Genomic DNA, 17,771 nt, shown 5'->3' with positions numbered 1-17,771 from the left:
GCTTATGCTTATAGCTCAGGAAATCAGAATGTATCTTTAAAACAGAACAAACCAGAACACTCAGCGCTCCTCAGTGTACCGCTATCGGGCAGCATGTACTAGAGCTAATAGAGGCTGGCTAGCGCTGCTAACCAGGGCTGACTAATTGCTTGCTAACCGCAGCTAGCACTCTCCCTAGGGAAAAGTACTGGCATACTAAGCTTACTGTAAATAAACAGAAGCGCTTTACTTGGCCAAATCTGTGTAGATTAACATTTAGCGCTTGTTTGACTTCAAGTTCACTTCAAGTATGCATCCTTACTAGTTTCCTTAATTAGCTTTATAATCTGGTGCGCCTTATGTACGAAAATAGACCAGAAAATAGACGTTAATTGAAAGTGCGCCTTATAATTCAGTAGTCCAAAAAATACATATATGACTTGATATAATTTCTGTGAAGTATGAAGTCTTATAAATATAATTAAAAATGAATTGTAAAAAGAACAAAAGAACTGTAAAAAAAAATCCTAACAAATTTGTTTCAAGGTTATGAGATGCCAAAAGTCACAGTATTCTAAAAAATGATCATAAACAGATGCTTAAATCATCCTGATGTTTAATGGTCACAACCTCTACAGGACTGAAACAGTGATTGCACATTAACATAGTGGTGGTTAGTGTGGTAGTAATGTGTGTTGTGCTGGTATCAGAGGATCAGACACAGCAGTGCTGCTGGAGTTTTTAACACCTCAGCATCACTGCTGGACTGAAAAAAAAAATTCCACCAACAAGAAATACCCAGCCAACAGAGAGAGAGTGGCACATGCATGACAGGAATAAAAAATGAAATAAAAGTGACTAAGCCGGGAAAGCCGTGATTAAGCCGTGCAGTGTGAAATCTTATAAATATGATAAGGAAGATGCCAAAAGGCACAGTATTCTGATAAGGACAAAGATAGGTGCTGGAGTTCCAACTCTGCCTGATAAGTGATTTTCTCACAACAACAACAAGTTCAAATGACTCTGTCTGACAGCCAAGAGAGGCTTTAAGCTAATGAGCCAAGAATATCAAAGAGCAAGGCAAAGCATGAAGCTGAGAAGGCACAAATCAGCTCATTAAAGAAATATAAACAGCCTCCGGTCTGCGTAGCAGTAATACTTGATGCTTGCTCACTGTCGTATTAATCAGGGAGAGAAGCGGGAATACGCAAACACGCAGATTTTCCACTGAGGCTTAGCTGAACAGTACACTGAGGCTTGTTAAGGTCTCAACACATACATTTGGACCCACAGCTAGCTGTACTTACGGTCAGAGCCAGCATCACCTCCCGGAAGTTTCGGTTCGCGTTCAGCCTCTTCTTGACGGCGCGGATGGCATCTTTGGGCCTGCAAACAGTGGATTAGAGGAGGAGATTAAAGAGGTGTTTATCTGCATGGATTAAAACTACCACCACGGTAATTACACATCATTAATCTTGGATCAGCACTGAATATTAACACTGCAGCCAGTCACTAATTACTAGCACACTTTTATGCTGGTCACGATTGCTGAGGAATATTCATTTTCTCTTTCAGAAAAAAAAAAAATATCACAGCAATTACAAAGCTACTGAAAATAAAGGACAGATCAGAGAAATGTTCATGACATCTATATATGCAGGTCACTAGGTTTACTGTGCCACCTTTCCTGTGATGGTGGGATCAAAGCTCCTTCTTGGGCAGGTTCTTTTCTACTTGCTCCAGGTATCCGTGGTTGGAAACAGTAATGAGCATTTTTTTTATATATATAAAGGCTGAGTTGAATATGCAAGACTGCAAGTAGAGATGAGGCTCTTTTTAATCTGGTTCATCTCTTATTGAACATTTAGAGCTTTTGAGCTGAGAACGCAATTTCAAACACTGAAAATCTTGTGTTGGAAGACTGATTAAACACATACATACACACACTAGTGAGTACACACACAAACACAATACAGTACAGTTCCACTGCTGCTGTAGTCTTTCACAGGAAACTAACTTAGTATATATGTTTAGAACGTAGACAAGGCACTTATATTTAGGACTACTGATATACAGCTCTGAAAAAAAAAATGAGAGACCACTTAAAAATTATGAGTTTTTTTGGATTTTACCAAATATAATCAAGAGGAAGATGGATGATCACAAGCCATCAAACCAAACAGAACTGCTTGAATTTTTGCACCAGGAGTGGCTTAAAGTTATTCAAAAACAGTGTGTAAAACTGGTGGAGGAAAACATGTCAAGACTAGGGGTGGGAATCGATTACTATCTCACGATTCGATTCGATTCCGATTTTGGGGGCCACGATTCGATTCAAAATCGATTTTTGATTCAAAACGATTTGAATTATAAAAATTTCTGCTTCTGGCTTATGAATCTTATTGAAAAAAAAAACCCTCCATAATATACACTGGTCCTGGAGCAAGTAATGTGTTACAAAAACAATAAAATGTGCAGGAATGTGGGTCCTCAGTGACAGAGGAATCACTGGGATATCACAATGACGTTAATGAACAATAAATAAATAATAAATAACACTGCTTTATTACCAGGCTACTAGCGGTGGTGTGTAGGTGACGCTGCTGGGCTGATGTGATGATAGCAGTGGAGCGCTAAAGTTCAGGAGCAGCTGCTGATTAACTAGTTAATTTAAGGTCGTTGTATTTCTTCAGAAAGGGGGCAGGAGGTGGAGAAATTAATTCATATTGTCCATTCCTTAATTCCTCTGTGATGAGGAGCTGAAATGAGCTCTGATTAGCTTATTGTTATTTTTCCGTTCCGCCTTAAATGCTGCAGCCCGCAGCCACCTGTAGCGTTATTTAAGGTGGAACTGGAAAGTTAGCTTGTTAGCTAGCTAACAGTTACTGAAACTAACTACTAGCGATCTTTTTTATGCTTGTTATGAAGCATTCTGCCATAAAACATTGAAACTACACGTTAATCTAAGGTAATATAGTGCTTGTTCTGCCATCTTACCGGTGATTCTCAAACACCTACTACGCTCTGTGTGGGTCTGGAAGACCTCGGTTTGAAGGGACAAGCGGGTTGCCAGGTCCAACAAAAATACCCAGCCCAAAATCAGTCCAAAACCCGCCCCTCAGAATCGATTTTGGGACATTTTAAATCGATTCTGAATCGTAGTAAATGAGAATCAAGATTCTTATGTGAATCGATTTTTTGGCACACCTCTAGTCAAGACACATGAAAACTGTGATTAATATTAATATTCGACCAAATATTAATTTCTGAACTCTTAAAACTTTATGAATATGAACTTGTTGTTCTTTGCATTATTTGAGGTCTGAAAGCTCTGCATCTTTTTTTTTTTCATTTCAGCCATTTCCCATTTTCTGTAAATAAATGCAATAAAAATTAAAATATTTTATTTGGAATTTAGGAGAAATGTTGTCCGTAGTTTATAGAATAAAACAATGTTTTTTTAGAGCTGTATGTTCAGCAATTGTCAACAATCCCTATTACATAAAGTTTGAGACTTTTCTGTGTTTAATTACATGAATAAATAATACCATACATTTTTGTCAAACATTAAGTCAGCCAAGATTCACCATACAGATTTTCATACAAAGGCAAAAAACATTGCTGGAATTCTTGCAGTCTCCCACTGCTCAGACACTGCAAGCTCAGACACAGAAGAATAGGCATGGCCTAAGTAACCTGCTGTTGTCCCACAACACAAAACTCTCATTTTTCTCTCACACAGAACAGAGGCAAGCCTGTGGTGGCAGTCATTTGTCTGTGTGTGTGTGTGTAAGAGGCAGTGAGAGAGATCATGTTCAGTGAAGAGTTGTTGTAATAAAGTCTAATATGTTGGTGGCAGCACTGCAGGCATGAGAAACCTCTTCAGTAGGGCCTAACAATATATATTGTTTCAGTGTCATCATTACAATGTGAGCATGTGCAATAGTCACATCATAGGACCTTTAATAACACGTAACTCAAAATTGTATCAAACATAATAATATAGTTATTATATACAATAAAAGTCTGTTTTGTATTTTTGCAATTTATTACACACATTCAAAGTACAGTTTTATTGCTGCTGCAGTCTTTCACACCATTTAATCAGCTCAACAGGTGACTGGTCTACCTTTACATGGTAAAAATCTTACCTAATCTGATCTGTTAAGAATGCCTGCTTTATGGTAGTCTGTCTTCAAATATAGGTTTTATATTTTTGCTATTCATTGTGAATTGTTTGGGGGGGACCTTTTTGCATGATTGTACATGTTTGCAGTTTATATACATGCTCTAAATATTTTTGCTCCATAACAATATTTTCTTGTTTATTTCCTTATTTTGCAAAATTATTATTATTTTATTATAAGTGTTTTTTAATAAAATAAAACTTATTTTGTTTCAATACTACATTCTTGAAACTTATCATTTTGACATATCGCCAAAATAAATAATCATAAAAAGTATACTCTAAAATATTGTGAAATTTTTTGGGTTATATTGCATACCCAATTCTGGAAGAAAAAAAAATGGTGAAAATACATATAATTTTTAAAAAATAAAAAAATATATCACAGGGAAAAACTATTGTTAATATCAGTTTTTCCAATATTGTGCAGCCCTATTGTAGTACCTCCAGAGCCACACATACACACAATGCAGCAAGAACCAGGTCCATTCACACTGCTTTACAAGCCAGTCTGTTTTATACAGGGTGAGTCAGCCGGAGCTGCAGTGAGTCATCAGAAAACTGTGTGTGTGTTTGTGTGTGTGTGTGCGCGCGAGAATATATACCCACACTCACCCTTCCTCTGTCTCGTTGATAATATCACAAATCTCCATGTTGAGCGTCCAGTCCTCATTCTGCAGGGAGCCATCGGTGGCCTTCTCTGCAACAAACAGATCATCCAAAGTTAGTTTGCACCCATTCATATATAAAAACTACATTAAAACACAATCATAACTACAATTATAATATGTATTATTTCATAATCATAATACTTCAGATGCAAAAAGATGAACAGCTGAACACTGTTGGGCTTTTTTGAGTGGTGTGAGTTACCAGTGGGAATGATTAACCAAAAGAGGAATTCATCTGAACAAATATGTTAACCAAGGTTGCCAGATTACAGCTGCGCTACGCAAACATGCTTTATTGGAATCCATCACACTGCATGGCCACAAATTAGATACAGATCCAATCTAGCACCACATCTGAAAGTGACTCTGGTTATATCTGATTTGAAAAGATTGTATTGAACAAATTTGAGTCAATTCTGCCTGGTAATGTGAACATTGCTAAAAAACTGAATTAAAAACGATAAAAAAATACCCTTTAAATACAGCCTTTCTATTGGTGAATTGTTTATTAAATTTTGGCAAATAACAAAAATTCTAGATTTAAATTATGCAAAAAAAACTTGGAAATATAAGATTTTTGCTTGATGGTGAAAGGATACTTTAGAATTATCAGCTCTCCTTATCTTTCTGGACACTTTACAAGAAATTTTCCACAATTTATTATTAAATCCACACCTTCTCATACATTTTCTTTTTCTTTATTAAATTTTTTTCTGCGTTGTAGATTAATATTAAAAGACATGAAAACAATTCAGGGAGAATATAGAGAATATAGAATTATGTAATGTATTTCATTAGAAAGAGTGTAATTAGAAAGAGTGTAAATCCTGTTTAACTGGATTATATGTAGCAAAAACTGAAAGAGAATCACTGTACTGAGCATTAAAGAGTATGTGAATAGCAGTTTTTAAGAATAATTATTGTAGGGGCGCCGAGTGGTCCAGCGGTCTAGAGCGCTGCCACTATGAGCGGGAGGTCGCAGGTTCGAAGCTGCCAGCGTTCAGAGGGAGCACAATTGGCCCTGCTCCCTCTAGGTGGGTAGACGGCGCTCTATGCCCACATCACTCCTACGGTGATGTCTGCTACACAGGGCGTCTGTGAGCTGATGCATCAGAACCGAGCCGCTGCTCTGATCTAGGATCTTTACAAAACTATAAATAAATAAATAAATAAATAAATAAAAACCCTTTTATGTGAACACAATCAAAAATATTTCTGTTCCACGCAGGCCTGAGATCAGGCCCAGATTGCAGATTCATAATTCAAAAAGAAAGTAACAGTTACTGTGCCTCAGGCTTTATTGCAATCCAGCTAAACTGTCACAGCATGTCTCTTCAGCTTGTTCATCCTGTCTAATCACTAATGTGACACACACTATTTTCTCTTGTGACCACACACAACAGAAGTACACACACAAGACCACCGATACCACCACTGCATGATGTGCCATGTTTCCTGAGTGTCGCCTGCTTATTATGGGGCCACCAGAGTTTAGCAGAAACAAACTGTTCTTTTAGGAGAGATAGATTAGATAAAGAAAGTATGCAGATGGAATTCACCCAGACGGTGGGCACAGGGCTATTTTCACATGTGCTTTTCCCAAGCTGTGGCCTTGATGACTCAAATAAAAAAAGAAGAGAAAAACAATTAGAGAGAGTTAGTAGAACGGTGAAAAACAACTGGAAATTTTGATGATGTAACCTTACTTACTACTTCCCAACGCAAATGGCCCAGACATGTTTGGTGTTCAACTTCTGGTGTTCAGATTCTTGTGTTTTGTCAGCGGACAGAGTATGATAATATCTACTATTACTGCTTTTTTGTCCATATCTCTATACAGAAGCCAGTCGTATAGTGTCGGCAACAACAACCAAACAGGGGAACCGTATCAAAGGTCAGGTGCCCACAGGAGGACCACAGATCTGCCATTATTTGGTGGGTGGATTATTCTTAGCACTGCAGTGACATGGTAGAAGTGTGTTAGTGTGCATTCCACTGGCATTAGTGGATCAGACAGCAGTGCTGCTGGAGTTTTTAAACACCACAGTGTCACTGCTGAACCAAAAATACAGTATTTTTCGCACTTAAAATCCTTAAATTTTCAGTGAAAATAGACGGTTATTGATAGTGCATCCCGTGGGCTAGCGTGAAAGGAGGATAATTAAAAAGTATGCAGAAAAACAGAAGAGCAACAGTCTTTACACTATAAAGTGTCCTACACTGTATACCTAGAAGTTGTTTGAATTCAAATGATTTAAGTCTCTTTTACATAAAATAAGTGATTTCTAAACAATACTCAACTATTTTGAGTTAGTTGAACATTTGTGGGCACATATACATTCAAACTGAGATCTTTGAGCTAGACCAACTTATAATAACTGAGTTTAGTCTGTTGCCATTGGCAGCTTCTTTTCCATTGGCTTCTGTCACAATATATTTGCATACTGGGTGTGTCCAACAGTTTCTGACCAACACTCACCATCAGTGTGTAGTGATTCCTCCTGGGCTACATTAGAAATAAATCAACCGGTTTCCTCAATTTTTTTAAGTAAATTCAACTTATCAGGGCTTGGGTGTAGAAAGGGTCATTATGTTATGCTAAGTTTATTTCTTTTTGAGAGAAGCAGGTTTACATGGCCATCCTACAGTTTTTGTAGTGTGTATTTCAAAGACCTTTAATCAAAAGGATTTAAAACAAGCATAACTCATTGTTGTAAACAGCAGGGTCACTCACAGGTTGCATCTTATTAAGACATTCAAAGAGATTGAGCAATATTGAATGTGTGATGCAAAAACAGATAAAAGGCCACATGTTGAACTGTTCATCTCCCTGTGCTCTGCAGATGTCTCCAAAAAAAAAAAAAAAAAAACATCTGTCTTCATCACTTCTCCACCAAAGAGCCAGGGGTTTCCTTTTCCTGCTCATGCAAACAGCCTGAACTTAAGTTAAAAAATGTGAATGTTGTGCTTGAATCTCACCTCAGATGTACCCAACAGAGCAACTATCGTAATACATTTATGATCAAACAGGTGCAGAGTGGCAGAGTGCAATGCTTATTTTTTATCATTTTATTTCTAATTTTCTTCCATTTTTCTCCGAATTTATCTGGGCAATTATACCACCGATTCAGCTACTCAGCTGTATATCCCCCATCACAAGTGATGCCACAACATAAGAAGTTTGAAGACTAGCACATGCCTCCTCCTCCTGTGCTCTTTCAGGGTTCCAGCAGTTAATAGCAAGCTGCATAACCGGGATTCAACCAGCGATCTCCCGAACATAGTGGCAGCGCTTTACACCACTGGATCACACAACGATAAAGGTAAATCATGGTGTATTTCACTATTTACGGCCAGGCCGTAAGGTTTGCTAATGCAATATGACAGGCTTCTTGGCTTGGAGTTGTAGTGGTTCCAAATGGTGTTCCGTGACAATCAATCCCATGCAACTTAAATATTCTAACACAGTTCTTGCAGAATTTGCACTAAAGGTTTAGTGTTAAAAGTGTCCTATGGCATCCCACACATTTTCAATCACTGACCACAGCTGACCAACATGCCTTCACACAAACATTTGTTGGTCCTCTGCACCAAGACAAAAGCAGGTCTCATCACTGAAAACGACCTGTTGACATACTAAGTTAGTCCACCATTGCAGTCTTTGGCAATATACACCTGGTGTTTGGAGCAGTTCAGTTTAGTCAGGCTAGTTATTCAGAAACAGCTGTACTGAGCTGTCTAATACTCTGTGTATCTGTACTGCAGGCTAGCTTAGTAAGTCTCGTTCTCATCTAAACGTTTATAAGGTCCATGACTTGGCAGTTTTGGTTCTCCCTGGGATAGGAAGCTGACATCAATCAGCTGCTCTGGGCCTCGGTTCAGCTTTGTAGTGCCACTGAGCTGCCTATACCACGCTGGAGGAGGGTCAGGAGCACAGAGCCGGCTTTTTACAGCTGAACCGCAGAGCTGCAAGCCCTTGCCCATGACTTATTTATGTGCTGGCCTTTCAATTATTATCAAATTGTCAAATCTGAGAAAGGCTGGAGAAGAATGCTGCACATCCCTGCTGTTCCGGCATGCTTGCTCGCCTATAGCAGCAGCAATTATAAAATTAACACAGTTCTAAGTCAAATTATACTTATTGTATTAAAGTATTACTTCTGAAGATTTTAATTTATTACTAGTAAAACTGCATATACAGTGGCGTGCCTATTTGTATATTTATCTCTTTATTGCATTTACATTGTTTGTTTTTAGTTTACAAGCACTTAATATGCTACACTTTAAGTTTGTGGTACATTACTTGTATTTTTGTAATTTGTAATATTTAAACTGTAATTTTTTTGTTACATTGTTATTTTATACAAAATCAGGGTCTCAGTAAGTCACTTTTTATAAAAGTTTAATTTCTATTAAATGTACGAAACTCATTTATACTAAATAAAACTAATACTAAAAGTATTTTTTTGGAGTAGTATATTCTTTTAATTAATTTCTAAAATGTCAATGTTTTGTCAAATCGCCAAGTATACTGTTATTGTAAAAATACACTGAAATGTAATAATATTATTTTAGGGCCATATCGCTCACCCCTAGTTTAGTGTTTAATAAATATTCTTCAAATTGTAGCTCTGTAACTGCTTTGTCTTAAAAATAAAATTTAATGACTTAATTTTTTGTGAAAAAAAAATAGTGGTAAAAAAAGTGTTTAAGTGAACGAAAAAAACATATAAAAAACTTTTATATTTGGTGAATCCCTACTTAAGTGCTTGCACAACTTCAGAAATGGGATGTCCTACTTATCTGGCAACCACAATCAGGCTCTGTCCAACTCCTAAATATCGCATCGCCTTTCCAAGAGCACTCCTGTCCAGTGTTCAACTTCCCTCACAAGATAACACCACACAACTTATAATTATACATTCCCAAGTCATCCACTGAGGTAACACTTCATAATCAATTTCAGAACTGTACAAAATCTTTCTTTAGATGCATGTAAAGGCTAAAGTAAATTAGCCAGTTACTTCTAATGAGATAACTCACATGAATATGGGGGACAGCAGCGAGACAGGACAAAGAAGCAAATGAGAGAGAGAGAAAGAGGCAGGGATGGAGAATAAATCAACATGAAAATGGAGGATTTATTCATCCACATCCAAGCAGTCCCATGTGGATATGGGCACACATGGCTGCCGAGCGCTTGAAGCATTAGACATGGAGCGCTCAGGCCAGTCAGCCCAGTCAGAGCGCTCAGGAGCTGGAGGAGCAGAGTGGGTCACGTGATGCTGAGTGGTAGGCTGTACCATCCCCTACAAATGCCACAGAGACAGACTCACATCCACAGAGGATGTCAAAGTGAAATTGTGTGCAAGGGTGTGGGGGGCCATATTAAACAACTTTCTCTTTATGCAAAATAGGGCTGGACAATAACTTCACACCAATGTAAAGCACAGGACGCTAATCCACAATTGCAGGCTTCATAGTGCTCTGATCTGGATTATTTATTTTTCTTTTAACTTCTTTTAAAGTAAAATGTTCAATAAAATATGGCCAAACATCTAAATTACATTAATATTTGAAACTCAAATTAGTTAAATTACTCAAACTTAATAAGTAATCTAAGATCTCCTGAAAACAGCCTCTACCGTTTGTCACCATCACCTATAAATTCATTGTTATTTCTAATAGGGGTGGGCAATATAGCCCTTAAACAATATCACAATATTTCATGGTATTTTTGCAATTACAATACTCTTGGCGATTAGGACTGCCACTAATGATTATATTAGTAGTCGACTAACCGGCAGATTATTTTTCCAATGAATCAATTAGTCAACGATTATGTCTGCCATGCCCTCTCTCTCTCTCTGCTTGCCATGGGTGCGGCTCCTGTTTCTAGCTTTCACTATTGGTTCAAAACCGAATAGAAACATCTAAACATGGAATTTAAATGCCCTTCAAATGCCCAGAACATTTTGTATGTGGAAGGTAGGGTTGCAACGGTATGAGATTTTCACGGTATGATAACCGTCTCAGAAAATACCGAGGTATCACGGTTATCACGGTATCACAGTTTGTTAAATATATTATTAAACTGACCCTTAAAGAAATTACAACAAAGGCTTTTTTGTTCAATTAACTATTTATTGTAGAAACCTGGAACAATTATAATTTAATAATTTAATGTCTCCTTAAAAAAAATAAGCTGTACACCATCAGGTGAAGGAAACCAGGTTTTTCCACTACTCTTAAGGGCATTAAGAGTGTATAAAAAAAAAAAAAATATATATATATATATATATATATATATATATATATATATATACACGTTACACACATTACATGTCCTCTAAGAAGTAAAGATCCTGGATTTAAAATATTCAGTACAATTATTTAAGTTTAAATTATTTAATATCTGATAAACTGAGCCTGGGTCAGTGTCTGATCAACAACTGTTGTAAACGTCAGTTTTACTGCCAAGTTGGTATATAACCAGATACTGCAGAAAGAGGGGATTTATTTCTGACATGATCCTCACAATAGAGATTTCTATTTTAAGGCTTTCACACCGAGTCTGGTTTTAACATATGAAAAACAGGCACGTCAGAATTTGAAAATGAACGCATGTAAATGAATGGCCTCTTTCACATCCAGTCCGGCCAGGACCTTTACACGGACACGTGAATCCATTGAAGCACGCACTTCACGCCTGTACCTGTGTGCCCAAATTTCGGATAACTCAGCGCTTTTGCGGGCGCTTACCGCATGGGTTGTGCACGACTACAAAGAGGTTTTACTTAGGTTTAGATTAAAATTATAAACTAAACACATACTTTGTGCTGCACAGCGGGGTGGTGTTCTCGGAGATGGGAGAACAGGTTTGACGTATGTCCACCTTTAGCTGTGACTTTACAGCCACATTGATTACAAATCGGATAACCAGCCTCGGGTGCGTTCGGCGGGTATCCGAAATAGTCCCACACTGCTGATTTTAGTTTAGCCTTTTTTTAGGCGGACGGAGATTTGTTTAGTCTGATGCACTTTCTGCTGTTCTCACCGCTGTGTGCTGAGTAGCTGAAGCGGAGCAGAGTTGCGCATGCATCCTTATTGTGATGATAGCAGTATTGTGCTTTGTTTTTGCTATTTACTGTAAAACATCCATTTTTTTTTATTTGTTTGCATAAATGTTTATATTTGTAGTTCCTCTCACTCTAAAATGACAGGTGTTTCAGTTTCATTGTCCAACCCCAGCTCAATTTAAGATGTCCAACAATCCCACACAATCCGTTCTGAAAATTAGGCAAGACCAATACCATCTTTAATGTGGTCATAATGCACCAACCTCATTTAGGTAAGATTTACTGCTAATTATTACAGAAGCAAAATCACTTTTAAAAATAACTAATTTATAGCATGTTTAATGTCATACAATACACTCTGCCTGACATTTCTGATAGAAACACAAGCACCACATACATACAACATTGAGTTTCTTTTATCGACTGTAGAACACTTTCAAACTACAGTTACATACATGTTGTAGGTTGAGAATAATGTCTATTTATGCTGTCTGAAGGAAGATTTAAAAACCAACTGGTTTAACACTATAACATCTTGGCTTAGGTTTAGGTTATGGTTAGATTATAAATAAACGAAAAAAAGAAACACTTGGGTAGATAGGATGTCAATGGATAGAAGAATACAGAAGTATTGAAATCTGATTTAGAATGGTCATTTTAAGCACACGCTTCCTAATAAAAGCAGCACATTTAGAAACAATCGCAGAAAAAAAGTCTTTCTTCTGCTAAAAGGAGAAATGACGCCAGTTCACAGTGCTTCCGGGGTGATAGGAGAGAAATCTTTACATTTTCTCTGAATTAGAGCTAAAGATGGTCTCCAACCACAGGTTAAGAAAAGCTCGGACAGTCCCTTCCACCTAAAGCAGAACAAATGGTGCCAAAAACAATCATACACACACTCAGACTGTCTGTGCCAGACATGTTTTCATGGTGTTTGGATGTGCAAAACACCTTATGATGTGCACTGACAGCCCTAACCCATCTTTATTTTTGTCTTGCTTTTCATAGTTAAAGCAATTACAAAACTAGAATTAATAAAAACTAAAGCACAACTAAAGCACCAAGCAGTAAATTTGTCATTGGTTTAAATTATTTAGAGTTTTCACAAATGCTTTCCACATGCTTTTGCCATTTTTTGCCTCATAATAATTTTGATTGCTGAATATCTGGTGTATATTTAATAAATACTAGTTATATTAAATGCAAATGTTTTAGGGGTGATATTAGTGACTAAACCAACCTGTTTTAGCCCTAAACACACATTTTCCACTAAACAGGATGGGGCAGGAATCTGCTGCCCAGTAGTATAAACACATTCCAGCCTGCCTCATCAACACCTAATCCCCTTCAGGACAAGCACCATAATCTCACCGCTTCTTTCTCCACACAAACAACAGCAAGTGAGCTTGTTTTCCTTAATTACGGGACTGGAGGAGTGGAGAGGAACGGGAGGAACCCAAGACACCTACACAGCCCTGAAAAGCTTCATCCCAACACTGGCTGGAGCAATGAACCAAAAGAACTAATGATCTAAAGAAAAGCTGAGATGAGAAGCTAACACATGTGCCAGTGTTAAAGAGACTGAGCTAAATTGAAGCTCTAAACAGTCAAAAGATACACTGAACTTGTTCCGACAACAATTAAAGGCTGCTAATTCTGGTTCCACTGGCTTTTGTTTGTTCTATGTTTTTATTTTCCCTCCCTGCCAGATGCTACATGTGACTTGAGCTAGCTGGTCCTGCCCTAGCCTTGCATAAACCTGAAAGCCTGAACCTGCTTAAGCAAAAGCTAAGGCAAACCTCAGCAGTTACGGAAAGCCTCTGTTCAACCGCTTGGTTAATGACAAAGTCCGATTAGCTGACTCACAACGAGGGGATCAGATGCTGAATTGCTGCTCTGTTCTCAGCTATTCCCTTAGCGACAACTGATCCCAGACCTGTAAGCAAGGCAGCACCTTAAACACCACAGTGTAGCAGCAGATAAAGCTGAGAATCTAGCTGAAGCAGCAGCATCTCTGGCAAGACTTCAAACCTTCTAAATGCTTCTAGCCTTTCTAAAGTGTCACGGTTAGAGTAAAATAAACTGCATTTCTTTTTTGACAACTTTATAATTGCCCTAATTTTTTGGTAAAGTAAACCCTAAAATTGCCACATAATAACCTTTGCAGTAGGGGTGGGCGATATGGCCCTAAAATAATATGATGATATTTCATGGTACTTTTGCAACAGTGATACTCTTTGAGATAATACAAAACAATGACTTAAAAATTTCAAGAATACACTACTGCAACAAAATGAAAACTAAATGTTATTATTGCATTTGATCTGATATGATATGGCACACCCCTAACTAAGATTTAAAAAAATACAAGAATTTAATCAGATTTCAGAAGTAAAATTAATGATACTAGACATATAATCTGTCTCTAGTAGATATATAATGGAAATGAGAATAGTGTGAATTTTTCTTTTGCTAAAAAGAGCAACAAAAAAAAAATTGGGATTTGGTCCAAATTGTAGTTGTTGTATTGGGTATCACTCTCTTCCCCATGACAGACCACAGTTTAATCATCTTGCCAGGCAACCCACCACACTAAACCAATAAAAGCATTAGCCAGAAGCAATACTTTAAACATATTATGCAGTCAGGCATAATGTGTAAACTGTGGGCTGATGCTGATATGTATATTAATAAAATGTGCATCTACCTGGACTGGCATTAAAAAGAATTACAATGTTTTTATCTGTAAGGTCTCAACCTTAAACATATTCACCTCACCCACAATACAATATTAATATAAATACTAATCAAATATTAATTATCATGAAATATTGGTCATATCAGGAGAGTTAACAGATTCTCATCTGAAACAGGAGATGATTAAGAAATCTAGGAAGCTTTTGTGGTTAAGTGATTCATGGATTTTATCCAATCCTACACACCCATCTCCACAATCACTGAAAGATCCACTTATTTGGCTAAAACTGGTTTAGCTTGTTCATTTTCACATACACTACACTCAGATGTGGTGTTTTGAATGGTGTGGTACTATGGCTTGGACCCAAGACCTGGGTTTAAGTTTTCTATTTACTGGCAGTGATCCTTAAGTGGCGCATTTCTGGCCATGTACCACCCATGATCAACCTAACACTTTCAAGTACCTCCTACAGGGGCTACTGTGGGGCTAACAGAGAGAAATAACAGGAGTGTAAGGCAGTGTAAAGTACTATTGTGTCTACATGACATCCCCTTGAACTAAATATTCAGCTATTAATCCTGACGCAGAACATTTAGTTCAAGGGGATGTCATGTAGACACAATAGTACTTTACACTGCCTTACACTTACACAAACAAATGTAACTTTTTATATACACAGATGGAAATCAATAATATTTTTGTGCACACAGCAAATTTTCAAAGAACATCTGGCATATAACAGTTTGAGAACCAGACATGTAGATATGATGAAAGACATCAACTTAGATTTTACACTGTCATTTCCTGCTAATTGTATTCAGTCAAACAAACACCAAATGTCAGCAATGTACAAGACTGCTCTGTAGCTGACCAAAACCATGATTACATTACAACATCAGAACTGTTATAACTGGAGGATGTTTCACAAAGTGGGATTTTCCAGTGAGCTGCATGATGTAGGCCAAAAGAAGAGCACTACTCTTGGCTTAGAGTTAGGCAGCTGACTCACAAAATACACCAGCGCCAAAGAACACCACTTCCCACTGATTACCTTGGACTGAAAGCTAGGGCTGCAATGATTAGTCAACAATTAATTCATTTTAACTGCAATGCACTTACTGTGAAAAGTGCTTAGGCCAAAAAAACAATGGAAGGGGGTTATGAGCTGCTCACACACTGTAAATATTACACCTTTAATCCGAAAGCCCATGTTGACATGTGTGTCATTCTATCCTTCAATTTAACTCAAAGTCCCTGAGGTCTCATGCCATGGCATACACTAAACATCCTGATAGCATCACTACAGGAGAGTAGGAGATTTCTTTGTTTTTTTATCTGACCTCACTTACAGCAGGTAGGTGTGGTGGGTTAATGCTAGAGAAAAATCTAGCTCCTTTAAAAATTTACTTTTTGCCTCTACAGCATCTCCAAAATCATCTCCAAATCATAAAAGAGTGCATGGCCAAAAAAAAGCCACCAGGATTTAACTAAGCAAATGATGTAGGGTTGCTGCAGTTGGTGAGGTCTAGGTTCAGCAACAGTATGTGCTGAAAGAATGAGATCAGCTGACTACCTGAATATACTGAATATAGACAAGGTTATTCAATCAATGGATTTTTTCTTTCCTGATGGCACTGGAATATTCCAAGATGAAAATGCCAGGATTCATTTGGCTGGAATTGTGAAAAAGTGGTTCAGGAAGCATGAGATCATCCAGTCCAGATCTTAACCTCATTAAGAATCTTTGGGATGTGCTGGATGGAGAAGGCTTTGTGCAGTGGTCAGACTCTTCCATCATCAATGCTGCTGCAAGATGTTGGTAAAAAATGAATGCTACACTGGATTGAAATAAATCTTGTGACACTGCAGAAGCTTACTGAAATAATGCCACAGCGAATGTGTGCCACAATCAAAGCTAAAGGCGGTGTTTGACCTTTTTTTTTTTTGGCCAAGCAGTATATTTCCTCACTAAATAGCAGCACTTTCCATGTTTAAAGGACAATGTTCTGGGCATATAAACAGCATTTAAATCCCATGTTCAGCTGTTTATATTGTTTAAAAGCAATAGAGATAGTTAGAAACAGAAGCTGTACCCACAGAAAGCAGAGATGGAGGGCAGAAATAATTGTTGACTAATTGTTGATCAGAAAAAGTTGACAGATTAGTGTACTAACAAAATAGTGGAAACAATGTTTCTATTTAATACAACAGTGTTTCTTAACTTTGAGGAACAGAGCAATGTACATTTTAGCGCATTAGCTGCTTTTACACGGCTAGTTTACTTAAAAATAGACTTTAAATCAGCTGGGTAGTTGGATTAGTTATGGAAAAAACAGTGAATAATGTAAAGTAATGGATTTCCAGGACTAGGGTTGAGAAACACTGCCGTATAACACCACCAGCAGTTCAGAACTACTTTCCCAAGTTAGCCAAAGAGCTCAGTGGCTTTCTCAGCTTGCTTAATACTCTTTTTATCACCCTAAACTAACCTGTAAATGTAGTCTAAGTGCACATAAGTAAAACATACGTTAGTCCCAACGTTAGAAAGACAATGTATTTAGCTAGTTAGCTTAGCTAGGTAACACTGTAAGCCAGCTAACCGTTAACCTAGCTAAGCTAGGCTAGCCTAACATTTCTGCTACCGGATGCTGGGCTCTCTGGCTTTACGCCGATTTAACGCGGTAACAAAACCCTATTTTATTAAAGATACTAGTGATATAATATCTCCTAAAACAACATAAAAGAATAAATCTGAGCCGCTGAAAACCCTATAACTCACCAATGCACTGTCCAACGGGAGTGCTGAACGGATTCCCCAACAAGAACTCCATCTTGATGACAACAAACAATCCGCAGCGAGAAGCTAGCTGCCTGACAGGGAGCGCAGAAATAAGACACGCCCATTGGAGGAGACACAATCCCATTGGAGGAGACAGATTATACTCTTATCCGATTGGTGAAAACACGTGTCAATCATCAAATGAACGGCAAGTGGTTCTGTGGTCACGTCTCACGACCGGTGATGCGCTACGCCGGCTGGACCAATTATAGCAAATTTAGGAGAATCATATGGATCGATATATTTCATAATTTGCTTTATTTAAGATGTGATATGCTGGAGGCAAATATAAGGCTATGTTTTTATTAATTATGTATTC

At 37.7% G+C, this 17,771-nt stretch overlaps 1 protein-coding gene across 4 annotated transcripts in view; it reads right to left on the bottom strand.

Annotated features, from left to right (window-relative positions):
• LOC103026886 (TOM1-like protein 2) overlaps positions 1–17,487 on the bottom strand; it is a 46,519-nt gene extending 29,032 nt beyond the window's left edge. For 2 of the 4 annotated variants that reach the window (XM_022673343.2, XM_022673352.2), the window contains exons 1-3: positions 17,393–17,462; positions 4,781–4,865; positions 1,287–1,365 (exon numbers count right to left, since the gene is read on the bottom strand). In XM_022673343.2, coding sequence (XP_022529064.1) covers positions 1,287–1,365; positions 4,781–4,865; positions 17,393–17,444 — 216 coding nt within the window. In that variant the 5' untranslated portion in view covers positions 17,445–17,462. Of the gene's footprint in view, positions 1–1,286; positions 1,366–4,780; positions 4,866–17,392 lie in introns of all 4 variants that reach the window. The other 2 variants (XM_022673338.2, XM_049467879.1) reach the window with 2 other exon arrangements.
• Between the last annotated feature and the right edge of the window lie 284 nt (positions 17,488–17,771).

The sequence above is a fragment of the Astyanax mexicanus genome, chromosome 19 (genome assembly GCF_023375975.1).
Source record: "Astyanax mexicanus isolate ESR-SI-001 chromosome 19, AstMex3_surface, whole genome shotgun sequence".
Lineage (NCBI taxonomy): Eukaryota > Metazoa > Chordata > Actinopteri > Characiformes > Acestrorhamphidae > Astyanax > Astyanax mexicanus.
Note: the sequence above shows the minus strand (reverse complement) of the source record. Positions and strands in the feature narration are given on the sequence as shown.